The sequence below is a fragment of the Hemitrygon akajei genome, chromosome 7 (assembly GCF_048418815.1).
Source record: "Hemitrygon akajei chromosome 7, sHemAka1.3, whole genome shotgun sequence".
Lineage (NCBI taxonomy): Eukaryota > Metazoa > Chordata > Chondrichthyes > Myliobatiformes > Dasyatidae > Hemitrygon > Hemitrygon akajei.
In genome coordinates this window covers 45,622,098-45,640,332 of record NC_133130.1, presented here as the reverse complement: position 1 = coordinate 45,640,332, position 18,235 = coordinate 45,622,098, and the positions used below count along the sequence as shown (strand labels likewise).

General features: G+C 39.5%; 1 protein-coding gene across 9 annotated transcripts in view; it reads left to right on the top strand.

Moving 5' to 3' along the window:
* ubr2 (ubiquitin protein ligase E3 component n-recognin 2) overlaps positions 1-18,235 on the top strand; it is a 229,502-nt gene that overhangs the window by 56,973 nt on the left and 154,294 nt on the right. For all 9 annotated transcript variants that reach the window (XR_012099587.1, XM_073050723.1, XM_073050721.1 and 6 more), the window contains 7 exons: positions 1,902-2,161; positions 3,965-4,043; positions 5,363-5,473; positions 11,337-11,467; positions 15,108-15,246; positions 16,214-16,276; positions 16,379-16,499. Coding sequence is in view for 8 of the 9 variants with exons in the window: in XM_073050721.1 (XP_072906822.1) it covers positions 1,902-2,161; positions 3,965-4,043; positions 5,363-5,473; positions 11,337-11,467; positions 15,108-15,246; positions 16,214-16,276; positions 16,379-16,499 (904 nt within the window). In the remaining variant the exon portion in view is untranslated. The remainder of the gene's footprint in view (positions 1-1,901; positions 2,162-3,964; positions 4,044-5,362; positions 5,474-11,336; positions 11,468-15,107; positions 15,247-16,213; positions 16,277-16,378; positions 16,500-18,235) is intronic.

Below are 18,235 nucleotides of genomic sequence, written 5' to 3'. Positions count from 1 at the left end.
TGCAATTTTTCATTCCTCTGGAGCCATGCCAGTATCACTGGAAGATCATTACCGATGCTTCCACAATCTCTTCAGCCACCTCTTTCAGAACCGTGAATTGTATACCAATTAGTCCAAGTGACTTACCTATCTTCAGACATTTCAGTTTCCCAAAAACTTTCTCCCTTGTAATGGTAATTTCACATACTTCTGCCCCCTGACTTTCTTGAACTTCCAGCATACTGTTAGTGTCTTCCACAGTGAAGATTGATGCAAAATACTTATTCAGTTCATCCATCATTTCCTTATCTTCCACTACTACTACTACTACTCCAGCAGAGTTTTCCAGCAGTCCAATATCTGTTTTCATCTCTTTTACACTTTTATGTAATGGTATGAGAATGACATTTCTTGGTTGGCCCTTTGGTTGCAGTAGTAAGCATACTTACAGAAGGTTTTTTGTGTTTGGATGGCTTCCTAAGCTTGAGAGAAGGTAACATTTAATTAGGGTTCTTACTATTAGTCAGTGTACAAGTGGTCTTGTAGGATGCACATATCTGTTGCTGTAAAATGAGATTTGAATAATTTATCATGTTTATTCTTCTGATACCCATGGCCTTGTTTTCATCCTGGATAATATATTTGTGTTTATAAGGCATTGAATGCCAGAGAGTAAGCATTTTAAAACAAAACTGCAGAAGCTGGAAGTTTTAAAGAACGAACCATACCATATATACTTGGCAGATCATGGTAATCGGTGTGGGAAGGGAGACATTGTCAACATTTTAGTTAACACTTCAGAACTGAAAGAGTGATAGACAAGCTTGTAAAGCTGCAGGGATTTAGGGATGGAGATGTCTGGGTCAAACAGGAGTGTCATGGGGCTAAGCTGTAAATAAGATTATCCGGACGATGTAAATGGGAGCAGTAAGCGAGTGAAATAATAGTCAAAAGAATCTAGAAAAGCATACAATATGGGAACTGAAAAATGCAAAGCCAGAGGATATGCCCAGTTGGTCAGCTGGGTATATTCTCCACTCCCAAAGATGATAAAAGAGAAAGGAAGCTAACAAAAACTGAGCTAATATCAAAACTGGATGACTGATACAGACAAATGAATCACTTTACTTGAAGTTATATAATTGAGTCTTTTTTTGTTATTTTTGCCTGTTTTCACTCTGCAATTGTTCCCATTCACTCATTGAGCAGAGCGACTAGGTAAGCTTGTTTAAATATTTTAAGTTGTTCAATCATGGTTACATTTTTGTTATTTAATATTTCATTTCTTATAATATCTGAGCATTGATGACAAAAGCATTTAGTTCTTCACAGATTTGATAATTGGCTGAGCCTGAGTGTGACATGACATTTGGAAGAGATTTTTTATTGTCAGAGTTTATGCTGGATGTGAGAAAAGAGCTACAATTTGAAATGCACTTCCTTAATAAGACAGATACATACAAAATAGTTTTAAAAAGGTAATTAGCCAAATAATTGAAGTAGAAAAGTTGCAGGGATTTGGAGAAGAGAGCAGAGTAGTGGAGTAATCTGGATTGTTATTCAGAAGTAGTAATGCAAGCTCAGTGGCTAAATAGACGTATGATAAATGTTCAGCAATTCTGTGATTTAACTGAATGCCTTCACCTCAGAGAAGGTTATACATAAAGGTGTAATTAGATAAATTGGGTTGAGGATTGGGCCATTATTCTTATTGCAGGCAAACAATAACCTTTTCACCTTGACCTTTTCAACAGAGCTGATCTCAAATTTATTGACGTTATATAGTTAGTACATTTGTATTGAAAATTGTAAGTGCATGTTTCTTCATTATTGATAGTATTATTTTACAAAATAATTTTGTAGTTTAATAGTTTTTAATGTTTTTTGCAAAATTTAAATATATTTGACATTTTTCTTCTTAGAACTGGCTTCAAGCAACAGATTTGACTAAGGATGTGTACCATCATCTTGCCTATTTTGTACCGAAGATTTATTGCAGAGACTCGAACCCTAATCCACTGAATGAAGAAGTGTTAGCTCAGCATATTCTTTTGGGACCAATGGAATGGTACCTGTGTGGAGAGGATCCAGCTGTGGGAATGATTAAACTTGAAAAGGCAAATAAGTCATCACAGCTTTGTGGACGTGTTTTCAAAATTGGGGAGCCTACCTATTCTTGCAGGTATCAAAATTGCAACAGTTAAATTCTCTATAACTTATACCCACTTGGACCATAAGACATGAGCAGAATTATGCCTTTTGATCTATTAAGTATGTGCTACCATGTGGTATTATGAGAATTGTTTGAACAGAAGAAATCACACTCTCAGGAATGTTTAATTTCGTTAATTTTTTTCTGCACTTTAAGTTAACTGAGAAGGAATGGGAACCTGCTGAATATTTTCAGAGTTTTTTTTGTTGAGCCATATTTCATTATTTGCTGTGATATTTTTAGCATTTTTGTGTAAGTTTTTTCCATTTATGGACAGTTATGCTTTGGTGCATATTTCCCTTACCTGATATACTGAGGCTCAATCTGCAATGAAAATTATGCTTAAGTTCCAAAGATATGCAAGTTCTGATAAACTATGCTCAGTTTTTCCCTTAAGTTTTCTGCAACCTACAGTAAATGTTATGAATTGAAGAAAACAAACAAAAGCTTTACTGAAGAAAAATTGTCTTTGTCTTTTTGAAACACAGTTGACTTGCATTCTATAAAGTAGAAAAATGGGGGATGTGTATTGGTGGGGTGCCATTTCATGTAAAGTTTCTGTGATCTTTTTCTGACCTACTTTCTGACAATTACAATTTTTTTGTGAAATTAAAAATAGTCAAATGATAATATACTCCGTGACCTCCGTTGGTCGTGGTCGACCATGGATACTGCACCTCTGGTAGTCCTGGGAGTGGCCTCTCCAGGGTGCAAGCCAGGGCAGAGTTGATATGGAGATCTGTCTGTTGCCCATGCAGTGGGACACCCACGGTCCATGCTAATGACAGGTCCAAAGGAACGACAAAAGTCAATACAGTTTGGTGCCAGCAGCATCGCAGGAGTTGTCTGTCGGTGCTGGGTACAGGGACTCCAACTCCATATTTTTCCTCGGGGTTTGCTCCCAAAGCCTTTCCCATGAGCGGGTATAGCCACAAGGCAGCGGAGGTTTGAAATTAGAGTTTTCCCTCTGTGTCAACAACAATACAAAAATTTAGTCAATCTGAACTCAAGTGGGACTTGAGAGACACATTCTTAATGCATTCAAATCATTCTCTGCTTGTGTGAAAGATCTTAAGACGCTCTGCAATTTGACTTTAGACCTTTCCAATTTTCCAACTGATGAATTGGTATCGAGGGTTCATATCTTTGGATCAACGTGTAAGGGGCATCAGGAGCATATTTTCAGAGGGCTTGAACTAATTGCAGTCTGACAGTTAGTCTGTCTAACCACCCTCATCCATATAGCCACAATGTCTTGTGTATCATAGTATGCTGCTCCTATGCCATCCAAAGTCATGCGGTCTTCTGGAAGACTTGTTAAATTGGTTGTGCCAGAGCATGATTGAATTAATTTTGCTTCATATTAAAGTGTCAATTAGACCAAAATAAAAAAGGGGCAAATTCATATTGAAACTGCACACCAGTCGGGTGATTAATGGGCCCCAAGAGGGAGAGTCAAGAAAATGCGGGAATATTATACTCAGTAAGAATCTCCATGCGGTATGGCTGCAAGAAAATTGATTTTCATGTTGCAAACATTGGAACCTTCTTCTGGAATTTTTAAAGGTATGGTTTTCCACTTAACTGGGAGAATGATATATTCATTTGTATATGATCTGTAATTTATTTCAAAACGAGGTGTTAAATAGTGGTAAGGACTTTATAATCCTCCTCCTGTTAACATTATTTTGAGCCTTATTCTGGAAGAAAACATTTTTTATATAAAATGTCCATGATGTCCAAGCCTAACCTGTTATTATCTTATTATTGAAGGGACTGTGCAGTAGATCCAACCTGTGTGCTGTGCATGGAATGCTTCTTGAACAGCGTGCATAGAGAACATAGATATAGGGTAGGCTGTTCTTTTTTAGTTTCACTATATTTTGTACAATTGTAACCTTAATTGAAGCATAACGTGAAGCTTTAGGTTTGCTTGACAACATATAGACATTGTATATTAGCTATTTAATGCATTGAAAATCTGTTGAACTTTTCCACAATGTGGATGAATAAGAAGCCATTAACTGAGGAAAATTTTTGTATTTGATTGCTGAATTGTGTGACATCATAGCTTATGTAATGCAGCCAATATGTTTTTGGAATGAATCACTGAGAGAGATGTTGGAGTTCCACTTCTTCATGATCAGGTATTGAACAGCAAGGTAGATTGCAAAGATTGAATTTGGGATTAAGTATTGAAAGGGTTAGGATTTCAAGAGCATATCTCATTGCTGTTCTCTTTATTGCTTTCTCTATATTTCTATCCCACTGCTATTTTCCCTCACAGTCTTCATTTTATTAATTCCCAGAAAATCCAGAACTCTGCAAACTGTTAACAGATTGTTTATGTTGAACACAAGCTCAGCGCATGTGTTCCAGTCACTTATGTTCTCCTTGTGTACTGTCTTCTGTGACTCATCTGCTTTGGCAGTTTGCTTGGAGTTCCCAAGCTTTGTTACCAGTAATCCAAGTTTTGACTTCATTTGAGTTGAAAACTATAGTTGAAATGTATTATTACAACAGAAATTGCTGGAAATTTTAAGCAGATCAGGCAGCAGCTGCAACAAGAAAACTGAGCTAATATTTCATGCCATTGACCTTTCTCAGAATTAATTATTAGTAACTATGTACCAATATATGTTCATGATGTTTCAAGATGACCTTGAATCATCATGAACATGTAATGATAATTTAAATAATCATTTTGTTAGCATTCATAAAATGGAATTTTTATGATCTGAAACATAGAGACATTCTCTCTCCACAAATCCATCTGTATCTGTTTTCTCCATGTTTGCCTTTCATTTCCCCCATTAATTGCTCAAGGTTTGTTGCTTCTCTCACCACCTTTAAAAGCCTTGAAAATCATTTTAGAGATGTAGGTTTTTTACTTTGCCTTCGAATTTTCTCCCGTGAGGTTTATTGAGTGGTAGATTAATCAAAATAATCAAGGAATTTGGGAGATTTTGTTAAAAGTGGCAAGATAAATATTTTTACAAAGTACAGTATAAAGTTAGATTGTGTTGCTTTTTTCTGCTAAATTGAGGGCTTATGATTGAGACCAGAAAAACAATTGAGCTATTTAAAATCAGTTAGAAGTGGTGGTAAGAATTTCTATTTGCCTTCCATTTCCTTTAATTAGTTTTCCTGTTTCCTAACTATTTGATCTAGATGACAACATCAGGTGGAGGTGGTTTCTGTGACTGCGGAGACACTGAGGCTTGGAAACAAGGTCCATATTGTCGAAACCATGAACCGTCTGGCTCTGAGGCACTGGAGGAGGTATATGTTTTGCCTCAGAATCTTTCATAAATTTGCAACCTATTAGATCATCATTTTATTTTGTTAGATCATCCTTGGTTCATTCTGTGCAAATATCCCATTTTTGCAACCTATTTTATTTCCAAATAAATTGTATAATACTCCCAGTTGTTGCTGAATCAAGTTCTTGTTTAAATTCAGAAGTTTTGTTCTGTGTTTTTAAAAGTCATTATGTTTGTTGTTTACAGCTGGCATTGACAACTCATAAGATCAACTTGTGCAGTCCTGCAGTCTTAATGATGTATTTATTATTTAATTCTGTCTCTTTTCCCAAAAATCACTTACGTAGATTTATTTACATTTGCATGCACCTAGCACCTGTCTACTTATTAACTGACCTGTATCTTTCTTCAGCATTCTTCTTGCAAATTGTCCTTTTTTAGTTACAATAAGTTTCACTGAATGCAATGAGAAACTACTTAGAACAGATAATCTGGGTTCTTTCCTCTCTACCAAGAACATTCTATTTGATTGGGTTGTTTCAATTAAGATCCTGTAAAATATCTTTCCAGATGTTATTTGAAATTAAAGTGTAAGTAGACTTCTTGGAAAATATTAGCTGTCATGTAACTAGATCTTGCTATTGGTGCATTTTAATGAAGATGGGTGGTTCCTAGTTTCCACAGACTTCGTGGCCCAAAGAGCACATTTCCGTGCTCTGATTGTATGACTTAACAAAATCATATTTTCAGTACTTTAATGATTTTATTATAAACAGATGTGGGATTAGAGATTTGTAAGTTAAGGGAGATCAATGAAGAAATAATCAAAGGGCTTTTCCCTTCGGACCTGCCATTAACTGCTGCCATTGCTCTGATGCTGAAAAGGATTTGAAAAAATGGTGTGATTGAAAATCAACTAAGTTAGTAAGCTAACATGAGGAAATCTGCAGATGCTGGAAATTCAAGCAACACACAGAAAATGCTGGTGGAACACAGCAGGCCAGGCAGCATCTATAGGGAGAAGCACTGTTAACGTTTCGGGCCGAGACCCTTGGTCAGGACTCACTGAAAGGAAAGATAGTAAGAGATTAGAAAGTAGGAGGGGGAGGGGGAAATGCGAAATGATAGGAGAAGACCGGAGGTGGTGGGGTGATGCTGAGAGCCAGAAAGGTGATTGGCAAAAGGGATAAGGGAGAGGATCATGGGACGGGAGGCCTAGGGAGAAAGAAAGGGGGGGTGCACCAGAGGGAGATGGAGAACAGGCAGTGATCGGCAGAGAGGAAAAAAAAGAGGAGGGGGAGAAAACCTAGATAAATCAGGGATGGGGTAAGAAGGGGAGGAGGGGCATTAACGGAAGTTAGAGAAGTCAATGTTCATGCCATCAGGTTGGAGGCTACCCAGCCGGTATATAAGGTGTTGTTCCTCCAACCTGAGTGTGGCCTCATCTTGATAGTAGAGGAGGCCATGGATAGACATATCAGAATGGGAATGGGACGTGGAATTAAAATGTGTGGCCACTGGGAAATCCTGCTTTCTCTGGTGGACAGAGCGTAGGTGTTCAGCGAAACAGTCTCCCAGTCTGCGTCGGGTCTCACCAATATATAAAAGGCCACACCGGGAGCACCAGACGCAGTATACCACACCAGCTGACACACGGTGAAGTGTCACCTCACCTAGAAGGACTGTCTGGGGCCCTGAATGGTGGTGAGGGAGGAAGTGCAAGGGCAGGTGTAGCACTTGTTCCGCTTACAAGGATAAGTGCCAGGAGGGAGATCGGTGGGAAGGGATAGACAATAGGTGCAGAAGTAGACCATTCGGCCCTTCGAGCCTGCACCGCCATTCTGAGATCATGGCTGATCATCTACTATCAATACCCGGTTCCTGCCTTGTCCCCCATATCCCTTGATTCCCCTATCCATAAGATACCTATCTAGCTCCTTCTTGAAAGCATCCAGAGAATTGGCCTCCACTGCCTTCTGAGGCAGTGCATTCCAGACCCCCACAACTCTCTGGGAGAAGAAGTTTTTCCTTAACTCTGTCCTAAATGACCTACCCCTTATTCTCAAACCATGCCCTCTGGTACTGGACTCTCCCAGCATCTGGAACATATTTCCTGCCTCTGTCTTGCCCAATCCCTTAATAATCTTATATGTTGCAATCAGATCCCCTCTCAATCTCCTTAATTCCAGCGTGTACAAGCCCAGTCTCTCTAACCTCTCTGCGTAAGACAGTCCGGACATCCCAGGAATTAACCTAGTGAATCTACGCTGCACTTCCTCCACAGCCAGGATGTCCTTACTTAACTCTGGAGACCAAAACTACACAATACTCCAGGTGTGGTCTCACCAGGGCCCTGTACAAATGCAAAAGGATTTCCTTGCTTTTGTACTCAATTCCCTTTGTAATAAAGGCCAACATTCCATTAGCCTTCTTCACTGCCTGCTGCACTTGCTCATTCATCTTCAGTGACCGATGAACAAGGACTCCTAGATCTCTTTGTATTTCTCCCTTACCTAACTCTACACCGTTCAGATAATAATCTACTTTCCTGTTCTTACTCCCAAAGTGGATAACCTCACACTTATTCACATTAAACGTCATCTGCCAAGTATCTGCCCACTCACTCAGCCTATCCAAGTCACCCTGAATTCTCCTAACATCCTCATCACATGTCACACTGCCACCCAGCTTACTATCATCAGCAAACTTGCTGATGTTATTCTCAATGCCTTCATCTAAATCGTTGATGTAAATTGTTAACAGCTGTGGTCCCAATACCGAGCCCTGTGGCACCCCACTAGTCACCACCTGCCATTCCGAGAAACACCCATTCACAGTTACCCTTTGCTTTCTATCTGCCAACCAGTTTTCTATCCATGTCAATATCTTCCCCCCCAATGCCATGAGCTCTGATTTTACCCATCAATCTCCTATGTGACACCTTATCAAATGCCTTCTGAAAATCGAGGTACACTACATCCACTGGATCTCCCTTGTCTAACTTCCTGGTTACATCCTCGAAAAACTCCAATAGATTAGTCAAGCATGATTTGTCCTTGGTAAATCCATGCTGGCTCGGCCCAATCCTATCACTGCTATCTAGATATGCCACTATTTCATCTTTAATAATGGACTCTAGCATCTTCCCCACTACTGATGTTAGGCTGACAGGACGATAGTTCTCTGTTTTCTCCCTCCCTCTTTTCTTAAAAAGTGGAATAACATTAGCCATTCTCCACTCCTCAGGAACTGATCCTGAATCTAAGGAACATTGGAAAATGATTACCAATGCATCCGCATTTTCCAGAGCCACCTGTTTTAGTACCCTAGGATGCAGGCCATCTGGACCTGGGGATTTGTCAGCCTTCAGTCCCATCAGTCTACTCATCACCGTTTCCTTCCTAATGTCAATCTGTTGCATTTCCCCTGTTACCCTATGTCCTTGGCCCATCCATACATCTGGGAGATTGCTTGTGTCTTCCCTAGTGAAGACAGATCTAGAGTACTTATTAAATTCTGGGGGGGGGACGAATGGACAAGGGAGTCGCGTAGGGAGCCATCCCTGCGGAAAGCAGAAGGGGGGTGGGGAGGGAAAGATGTGCTTGGTAGTGGGATCCCGTTGGAGGTGGCGGAAGTTATGGAGAAGTACATGTTGGACCCGGAGGCTGGTGGGGTGGTAGGTGAGGACAAGGGGAACTCTATCCTGAGTGGGGTGGCAGACGGATGGGGTGAGAGCAGATGTGCGGGAAATGGGAGAGATGCGTTTGAGAGCAGGGTTGATGGTAGAAGAAGGGAAGCCCCTTTGTTTAAAAAAGGAAGACATTTCCTTCGTCCTGGAATGAAAAGCCTCATCCTGAGAGCAGATGCGGTGGAGACGGAGGAATTGCGAGAAGGGGAAAGCATTTTTGCAAGAGACAGGATGGGAAGAGGAATAATCCAGGTAGCTGTGAGAGTCAGTAGGCTTATAGTAGATATCAGTAGATAAGCTGTCTCCAGGGATGGAGACAGAAAGATCAAGAAAGGGGAGGGAGGTGTTGGAAATGGACCAGGTAAATTTGAGGGCAGGGTGAAAGTTGGAGGCAAAGTTAATGAAGTCAACGAGCTCAGCATGCGTGCAGGAGGCAGCGCCAATGCAGTTGTCGATGTAGCGAAGGAAAAGAGGGCGATGGATACCCGTATAGGCTAGTAAGCTGTTGTTGTTTGAAGAGCACCTTCCAACTAAGTAGTCTGTAATCTATTGGTGTGAAGGTTGAATATCAAGCAGTAGTAAATCAAGGCAATTGAACTTGCTGTGTTGTCTAGAAGATGTTCTGCCACTCTTCCAAGAGGCTTCTTCAGTTCTGATCCACGATGGGTAGTTTTCCGGCTTATAAACTCTGTGAGTTGTTTAAAGGTACAGCAATCACATGAGGGTTGTTAAGAATCGTAGAGTTAATGAGAGGGTCATTACCGGTAGTCTAATCTTTGCATGAAGGGAGATGTGTGTGGAGACGCTGGGGTGGAGATGTTTGGACTGCATTGTAAGTCGCTGATAGGTGGTGTCATACCCCAAACCTTCTGTTCAGGAATGGGTTTTCCAGTTTGACAAAGGTGGCTTCTTTAACCCCTGCTTCAAACTACCTGTCCTCCTGAAGGTTGAGGCTTCCAATTTCAGGTCACCCTTGCCTTGCAATTCACCTTAGTCTTCAGTTTTGTTCTTTTTTTCATAGGCACTTCCAGCTCCTCTTCCCCCATTTGGTTCTAACTATCTTTTAACTCTTTCTCTCCCAGTATGGTTGTTTCCATTATCAACTTCCTTATTTTTAAGATTCCATACCTGTGGCCTTTGTGTCCCAGCTTATCACTATTCAGTAGCCGTCTCCACGTACACTCTCCCTTCCTTTCGCATGGTCCTGTCTGATTTTTTTTTCATGGACTGCTGTCACTTTTTGCCATTTTCATCCCTCCACATGGGTCCTCTGTCTATTGTCCTCAACCTCTTCTCAGTCAATCCCTCCTGATTTCATTTTTATAGTGGCTTCCTTCCCACTTCACTGTGTCCCAATGCAGGATCTTGATCAGATACTTAGTTCTTTTCTCTCGTTAGATGCTACAGGGCCCCACTGAGTTAGTATTTACTCCTGATTTCAGATTCAGTTTTATTTAAGCATTGAAATATACAGTGAAATGTGTTATTAGAAGTAACAATCAACATAACCTAAGGATGTGCTGGGACTGCCCATAAGTATTGGCACATTCTGGTGCCAGTGTAGTGTGCTCACACTGCTTGGCTGAACAACACAGAACACAAGCAACAAAACTACACACATGCACACGCACACACCCAGTCCTTCGGTGCTGTGATAGTCCTCTGATCCTCCAGTCCGCAGATACCAGGCTTTGGCTGTCAGGATTTGACTTTCAGACTTGCAATCAACCTTTGTACTTTGGTCACTTCTTCCAGACAGGCCAATGATGGGACTCCAGGCCTTTAACTCCAAGCTCATTGACTCACTGGCCATGTACCACCTGTACACACAGTCATCCGATCCCATGACCCACCAACCTGGGTCAACCCAACATTCACACTTCCATGTCACTGGCCTTAGAGTGCGGAATGGAGGTGCGGCCTGACCTTTAAATCCTCCACATCCGTGCTGACTCCAACTTTGCCATCTGTCGCCAAAACCATCCAGCATCCGTTGGTCTCTATGTTTTCACTTGCAAGCTTATGTAACAAATAGAAGAGCTTTTCTTAGAATCAAAAAACAGTTGTAAATCAACTGTTTCATTCCGTTAAAATTCTTAACATGTTAGAATGCATTTTTGTTTGCCTTGTAATTCTTATGCTTTGATAATGCATTTGGATTGAGTTAAACTTTAATTCACTCTTCTGTTCTTAGGATCCTCTGGCACATTTATCTGAGGACATGATTGGACGTGCCTATAATATTTTTGCAATTGTATTCAAGTATGCAGTAGATATGCTAACATGGGTAGAGGAAGATAGTCTGCCTTCTGGATTAGAACCCCTGTAAGTATTAATAATAAATGTAAATACATTAAGATGAGTTGATGTAGAATTGCAGTGAAAAGCTGGTTTGAAAATTACTGCTTTTTATATTTTTCTTTTCTTCTGTGTGCCACCTTAAGATTTCTTTCTTCTATTTGCCTGTATTCCCCTATTTTGTTTGATGCAGCCAAGGAAGCTCAACAGCACTTCTCCTTTCTTAGAAGGCGAGAAGCAAGTCAAGTCAAGTCACTTTTATTGTCATTTTGACCATAACTGCTATGTACAGTACATAGTAAAAATGAGACAGCATTTTTCAGGACCATGGTGTTGCATGACACAGTACAAAAACTTGACTGAACTACGTAAAAAACAACTACACTGGACTACAGACCTACCCAGGACTGCATAAAGTGCACAAAACAGTGCAGGCATTACAATAAATAATAAACAGGACAATAGGGCAGTAAGGTGTCAGTCCAGGCTCTGGGTATTGAGAAGTCTGATAGCTTGGGGGAAGAAACTGTTCCATAGTCTGGCCGTGAGAGCCCAAATGCTTCGGTGCCTTTTCACAGACGGCAGGAGGGAGAAGAGTTTGTTTGAGGGGTGCATGGGATCCTTCAAAATGCTGATTGCTTTGTTCACTTTAACCCTCACCAATTTCTAGCAATACACCATGGAAAGCATCCTTTCTGAGTGCATTACGGTCACTGCACTGCTGGTGACTGCAAGTTGTGGATAGAGCTCAGTATATTACAAAATCCAGCCACCCTAGACATCCTTTCTTCTCTCCCCTCCAATCAGGCAGAAGATAAAAAAGCCTGAAAACACATACCTCAAGGAAGATTCTGTCCTGATGTTAGAGGAATATTACATGTTTTCCTCATATGAAAAGATAAATTCTTGATCTCCCAATTTACCTCATTGTGACCTTGCATCTTACTGTTTACCTGCACTTCACTGTAACACTTTAGGTTTGCACTCTGTTGTTAGACTACCACAGTGTATGGTTGTAATGACCTGTAATGGATGACTGCTAATTGTTTAGTAAGGATATCGTGTACGTGAGAATAATGAACTATTTGACTAATTTACCCATTATAAGCTAACCTTTATGTATTTCAGTGCTGCTGGTTCACATGTTGTCACAGGACTGAAAGGTGTTTGCCCAACTGCAACAAACATCCAGACCCTCTACTCTTGACTAGTTATTTATCCTTGTAAGACAATTGGACTGAAGCAAATTACAATTCATCTGTTTGAATGTTGATTAAAACTAAATTTCAGTTTTTATTGGACATCATGTTGTAATTGAAATCTGCTGGTGGGCTAATTAATGCAAACATCACATTTTTTTTTCATCTTGCCGTCTTCAGAAAATTCGTGACATCAGTTACTGTGTCTGGTTTCTTTTCTGTTACCAACAGTTTGCTAAGCACCATACCAAACACAAGTTAGCTGATTTGAAAACAGCATTGCAACTCTGCTGGTTTATTTCTTTCCTCAATGCTCATCAGTGAGGGCTGAAAATGTGACTCGCTCAGTTTCTTTGTGGCCCACACTCTCCATGCCCTTCTTTCTTAATTTCACTCTAGATGTTTACTGAAGTTATGAACTTAGCTGGACCATTGACAGCTTTGGTAATCTTCAGGTAAATCATCAATGTATTGTGTATTTGCTTCGGTGCCTGATTAGTTATTGCTTATGCATTCTGAGTAGCTGTGGGTTTATGACAATGGTGTTTCAAATGTTTTTCAAATGATTGATTGACTGAATTCCAGCACAAGTTTTCAAGATGAATCACCATGTGAAATCTTGTATTCTTACCACAAAAGACACAGGAATAATCAATTTTTGATTGCTCTGTATTTTTGTTCATGGATATGCTGCTTAAAACTAGGCAGTTCAACTAGAAAGAATTGCAGAATCCCTTTAAAGACTACATAGAGCCTCTCAAAAGTTCCTGGAACATAGAAGAAAATAGTAAATCTGTAAATGATTCTGGTTAATTAGGCTATCAGTTAATCGGGGCAGCTGCTTATTTGGGACAATTCTTAAAGAACAAAAACTAATCAAGAAAATAGCCTGGATTTTTTTGTTTATTTGGGACACTATGCCGCTTAATTGGGACAGGAGACTTGCAGGACATTTTCTGACTAGTGTCAGTCATGTGCATTTGTGTGGCTGTTAGACACTATACCATGCTTAGAGCGAAGTTTTAAATAGCGTCAATTGTGTGTACTTGTGTTATATTATCAATTTGGGCCAATGGACACTGTTTCAAAGAGCTGTGATGTTTATTATTTTGACTTTCAAAAATTTTCAGGCCCTTACCAAGATGCTACGAAAAGATTTGATGCTATCTGAAAAAAGTTACCTTTGGTGCCTGCACTGATTCTGTTTATTTTGTTACGAACCCCGTAACTGGGTTACTTACCAGCAAAGATAGAGACGTCCGTTGAAGTCTGATGATACTATTTTTAACAGTATTAGTAAAAATACACAAAAATAATATCAATGCAAATATACAGATAATATACGTCATCAATACTAAATCTAAAAGTGCGGGTATAATAATAATCAATAAGAAATTAGCTCTATCGTTGTCTAGGGGATAATGTATTGTCCGATGGAAATATATAGTTCGTTCAGTTCATACAGGCTGCAGCCGTTGGGGACTGCTGTGTTGCAATTGTTGGAGAGAGAGAGAGATTTAGGAGAAAAACTTGCCGGCTTTCCTTTATGATTTCGATCCGTCAGATGTCTTGTTGTCGTGGCTGTTCAAGTGTGACCTCTCCTTTAGCTAAACCGTTCTTACGTGGTGAGCTCGCCACCCAGGCAAGGGAGGACGCACATGAGCCCCCACCGGCTTTTGCTATAAAACGCTGTCACGGGATTTCTAGCGTTTCTCCTGGTGCGTCTAAAGGGGTGTTCCCCAGATCCCTGTTTTATCCTTACTCACGGGGTCTCAGATGTCAATCAGGTTGGGATGATGCAATCCCTCAACCAGACCACTCTGGTTGTCCCCTGAGGGTTTTCAATAATAGTACAGTACTCGATACACAATTCCGTCTCCAAGAGACAATGGCAATTATCAGTGGTTCCGTTCCGCTGATGTCAGGACACATTCCAAACCTTGTGTATTCTGGGGGTCTCTCTCTCATTTCCTGGGTCTATGACCCGAAATAATAGTGATCTTGCGATTCTCAAAAAGGAGGGGATGACTTTGTACCCTTTGGCCCCTCAGAGTTGCTTCACCTTTGTAACAATTTACAGTGAATCAGAAGAACACATCAGTGTTCACTGAATGAAATACTCCATCAATAACTATGAAAAACTAATACTCACTTTATAGTACTGTAGTCATATTGTTAGTGTTCTAATTTGTTCTGTATTTCATTTAAATACATAATTTGTTACTCAAATAGTAGTTTGTCCTTTTTATACCTTTTTAATTAACTTTGTGTAATTGGGGCAGTTGCTTAATTGGGCCAAAATGGACTGGTCCCAATGTGTCCCAGTTAACTGGAATCCACTGTATTTTCCTTATGAAGAATTGTTTTTGCTTAGTAATTTGCTTTTTGTGTAAATTTTGAAATACTTGTTTATTTTCATCAAATAGGCCAAAAGACAACTTTAAACACAAATATTATTTTCTCTTTAGGGAAAAGGAAGATACTTATTATTGCATGTTATTTAATGATGAAGTCCATACTTACGAGCAAGTGATTTACACCCTGCAGAAGGCTGTGAACTGTACACAGAAGGAAGCTGTCAGTTTTGCCACCACTGTGGATAGAGATGTGAGTTTAGGTTTTGGTGCTATTTGTTATCTCTGAGCTGCATGTAAGCAGTTGCAATTGGAAAGTGTTAAAAATGTTGAACTGCAATTCAGTGCAGGAAGTTCAATAATAAAGCTGAACATTCAAAATAAATATTTGTTGAATCTTTTGGAGCCAAAGCTGGAATGCTTCCATAGATGACAGAATAAATTAAAATGACGACTGCAACTCATTGAAATGTAGTAAAATAGCAATAATCCATTCTCCCGTTGCTTGACATCCTGATAGTTTGATATGGCTCACTGGTGGCTGTTCCCTGTGCTCCCTTTAAATTCACCCAGTCCTTGTTTTCCCCAATATCTTCAAACTCGTTGGATTTATGAGAAAGTTTTTGCACTGCTGTGCAATTTAAAGAGAAAGTAAATTTAAAAGTATTGACTTATTAATGGAAATTACATCTTAGAATCTCAAATGTGCAATCCAACGCTACCAAAGTTCCAGATTAATTTGGTTTAGTTGACTGTCTTGTGTTCACTCATGGGACCTTATTCAGAGGGAATGAAGAACTTCACTGGAGTTTATTTTATCCACCTTTTACTTCCTACTCTAAATGTACTTCTATCATGGACTTTTGAAAATACCAAATCAACGGAAAGTACTTCTAAGTCCAAGCTACATGTTATCTTTTTTCTGTCTGTCCAACTGTCTTGATATTTTAACTGAAGTTTGCAGCTCATCAAATGGGAAATTACAAATAACAAGCCACATTCTGACGTTACATAGCAGTGCATCATTTATATCTTCAGGTGCAGTACTACAGAATCCAATACTCTGGAAAGGCACTCATGTTTTAATGTCTATTGGAAGTTCAATTTCTTGATAGATCCAAAATAAAATCTAAGTTAAAATCTTTGTTTATTCAATGATTCTTTTGGAGTTCTAGTTGTGAAAGTTTCGCAATTAATTGGAATCTTTTTGGTGTTTTCAGGGTCGTAGATCGGTTCGATACGGTGATTTCCAATATTGTGAGCAAGCTAAAACAGTAATAGTGGTGAGTAAGAATATATTTCTCCTTCCAAAATATTTATATATATTGGAGTATCACATGTAAATTCTTCTGACTGACATATTTCAAATGTTTAATCTACTTTAGAGGAATACGAGTCGACAAACCAAGCCACTAAAGGTGCAAGTAATGCATTCATCTGTTGTTGCACATCAGGCATTTGCCATAAAGTTATTGCTTTGGCTGAGCCAGGTGATTGGCTACTCAGGTAGGAATTATAACTAAATTTTTGGCACTGGAATACATTTCTTCTTTATTCTCACACTGAAACTTCTGAACACTAATAAGATTACTGTATAATTTGCTAAACGTTTTACATCTACAATGTGGTTACCAAAATTTGTAATTCTTTCACATGGAAGGAAAGACTTGTTCTTATGTCTGTGGACTGTTTTAAAAATATTCCAGTTCATAAACGAAGTATGCTAAGATTTGGTTTGATATTTACTGCTAAAATCCACGAGATGTTAGTTATGGAAATTACAACTATTTGGATTTTAGTTGTGAAGTACCATATTCATAAATAAGATCCAACTAGTTTATTTTATAAATCCATTGCAAATTATTATTCAAAGCTGTCTCCTGACGAAAGATCAATACGGCTGGATATTTGAGAAAGCTAATGCTGGGATTAATTACATCTTTTTTCTGTTGTGTAATAACCGGATAATGCTCATTGTCTTAGCTCATTCAGGCTCCAGGCCACTCTTTTGGCAAGGAGGTAAACAATGGTCCCAGTAAAACTTGACTAGTTCAGAGGAAGAATTACAAATAAAATTACCTTAAAGGTTGTTTAAGTTTGTAATTTAAGATGAAGGGGATTAAAATAAATGATGTTAAAGTTCATGCAGAGTCAGAAATAGAAGGGTTATGTGTGATGATAATAATCTTCTGAGGTGTGTCTATTTCTGAGGTGTGGAAGGAGTATTGTGGGGGAAGGCAGATGAGCCGAGGGCGTGGATTGACACATGGAATTATGACATTATAGCCATTAGTGAAACTTGGCTACAGGAGGGGCAGGACTGGCAGCTTAATGTACCATGGTTCCAATGTTTCAGATGTGATAGAGGCAGAGGGATGAATAGTGGGGTGGTGGCATTGCTAGTTAGGGAGAATGTTAAGCAGTGTTCAGGCAGGACAGATTAGAGGGCTTGTCTACTGAGGCCATATGGGTGGAGCTGAGAAACAGGAAAGGTATGACCACATTAATGGGGCTGTATTATAGACCACACAATAGTCAGCGAGAATAGGAGGAGCAAATCTGCAGAGAGATAGCAGACAACTGCAGGAAACATGAAGTTGTGATAGTAGGGGATTTTAATTTTCTGCATATTGATTGGGACTCCCATACTTTTAAAGGTCTAGACGGGTTAGAGTTTGTAAAATGTGTTCATAAAAGTTTTCTAAATCAATATGTAGAGGTACCAACTAGAGAGGATGCAATATTAGATTGGTTAGGAAACGAGTTAGGACAAGTGACGGAAGTGTGTGTAGGGGAACACTTTGGGTCTAGTGATCATAATGCCATTAGTTTCAACTTGGTCATGGATAAAGATAGATCTGGTCCTTGGGTTGAGATACTAAACTGGAAAAAGGCCAAATTTGAAGAAATGAGGAAGGATCTAAAAAGTGTGGATTGGGACAGGTTGTTCTCTGGCTTGGATGTGATTGGTAAGTAGGAGGCTTTCAAAGGAGAAATTTTGAGAGTGCAGAGTTTGTTTGTTCCTGTCAGGATTAAAGGCAAAGTGAATATGAATAAGGAACCTTGGTTTTCGAGGGGTATTGGATATCTGGTAAAGAAGAAGTGAGAGATGTATGACAGGTATAGGCAACAAGGAGCAAATAAGGTGCTTGAGGAGTATAAAAAATGCAAAAAAATACTTAAGAAAGAAATCAGAAGGGCTAAAAGAAGACATGAAGTTGCTTTGGTAGTCAAGGTGAAGG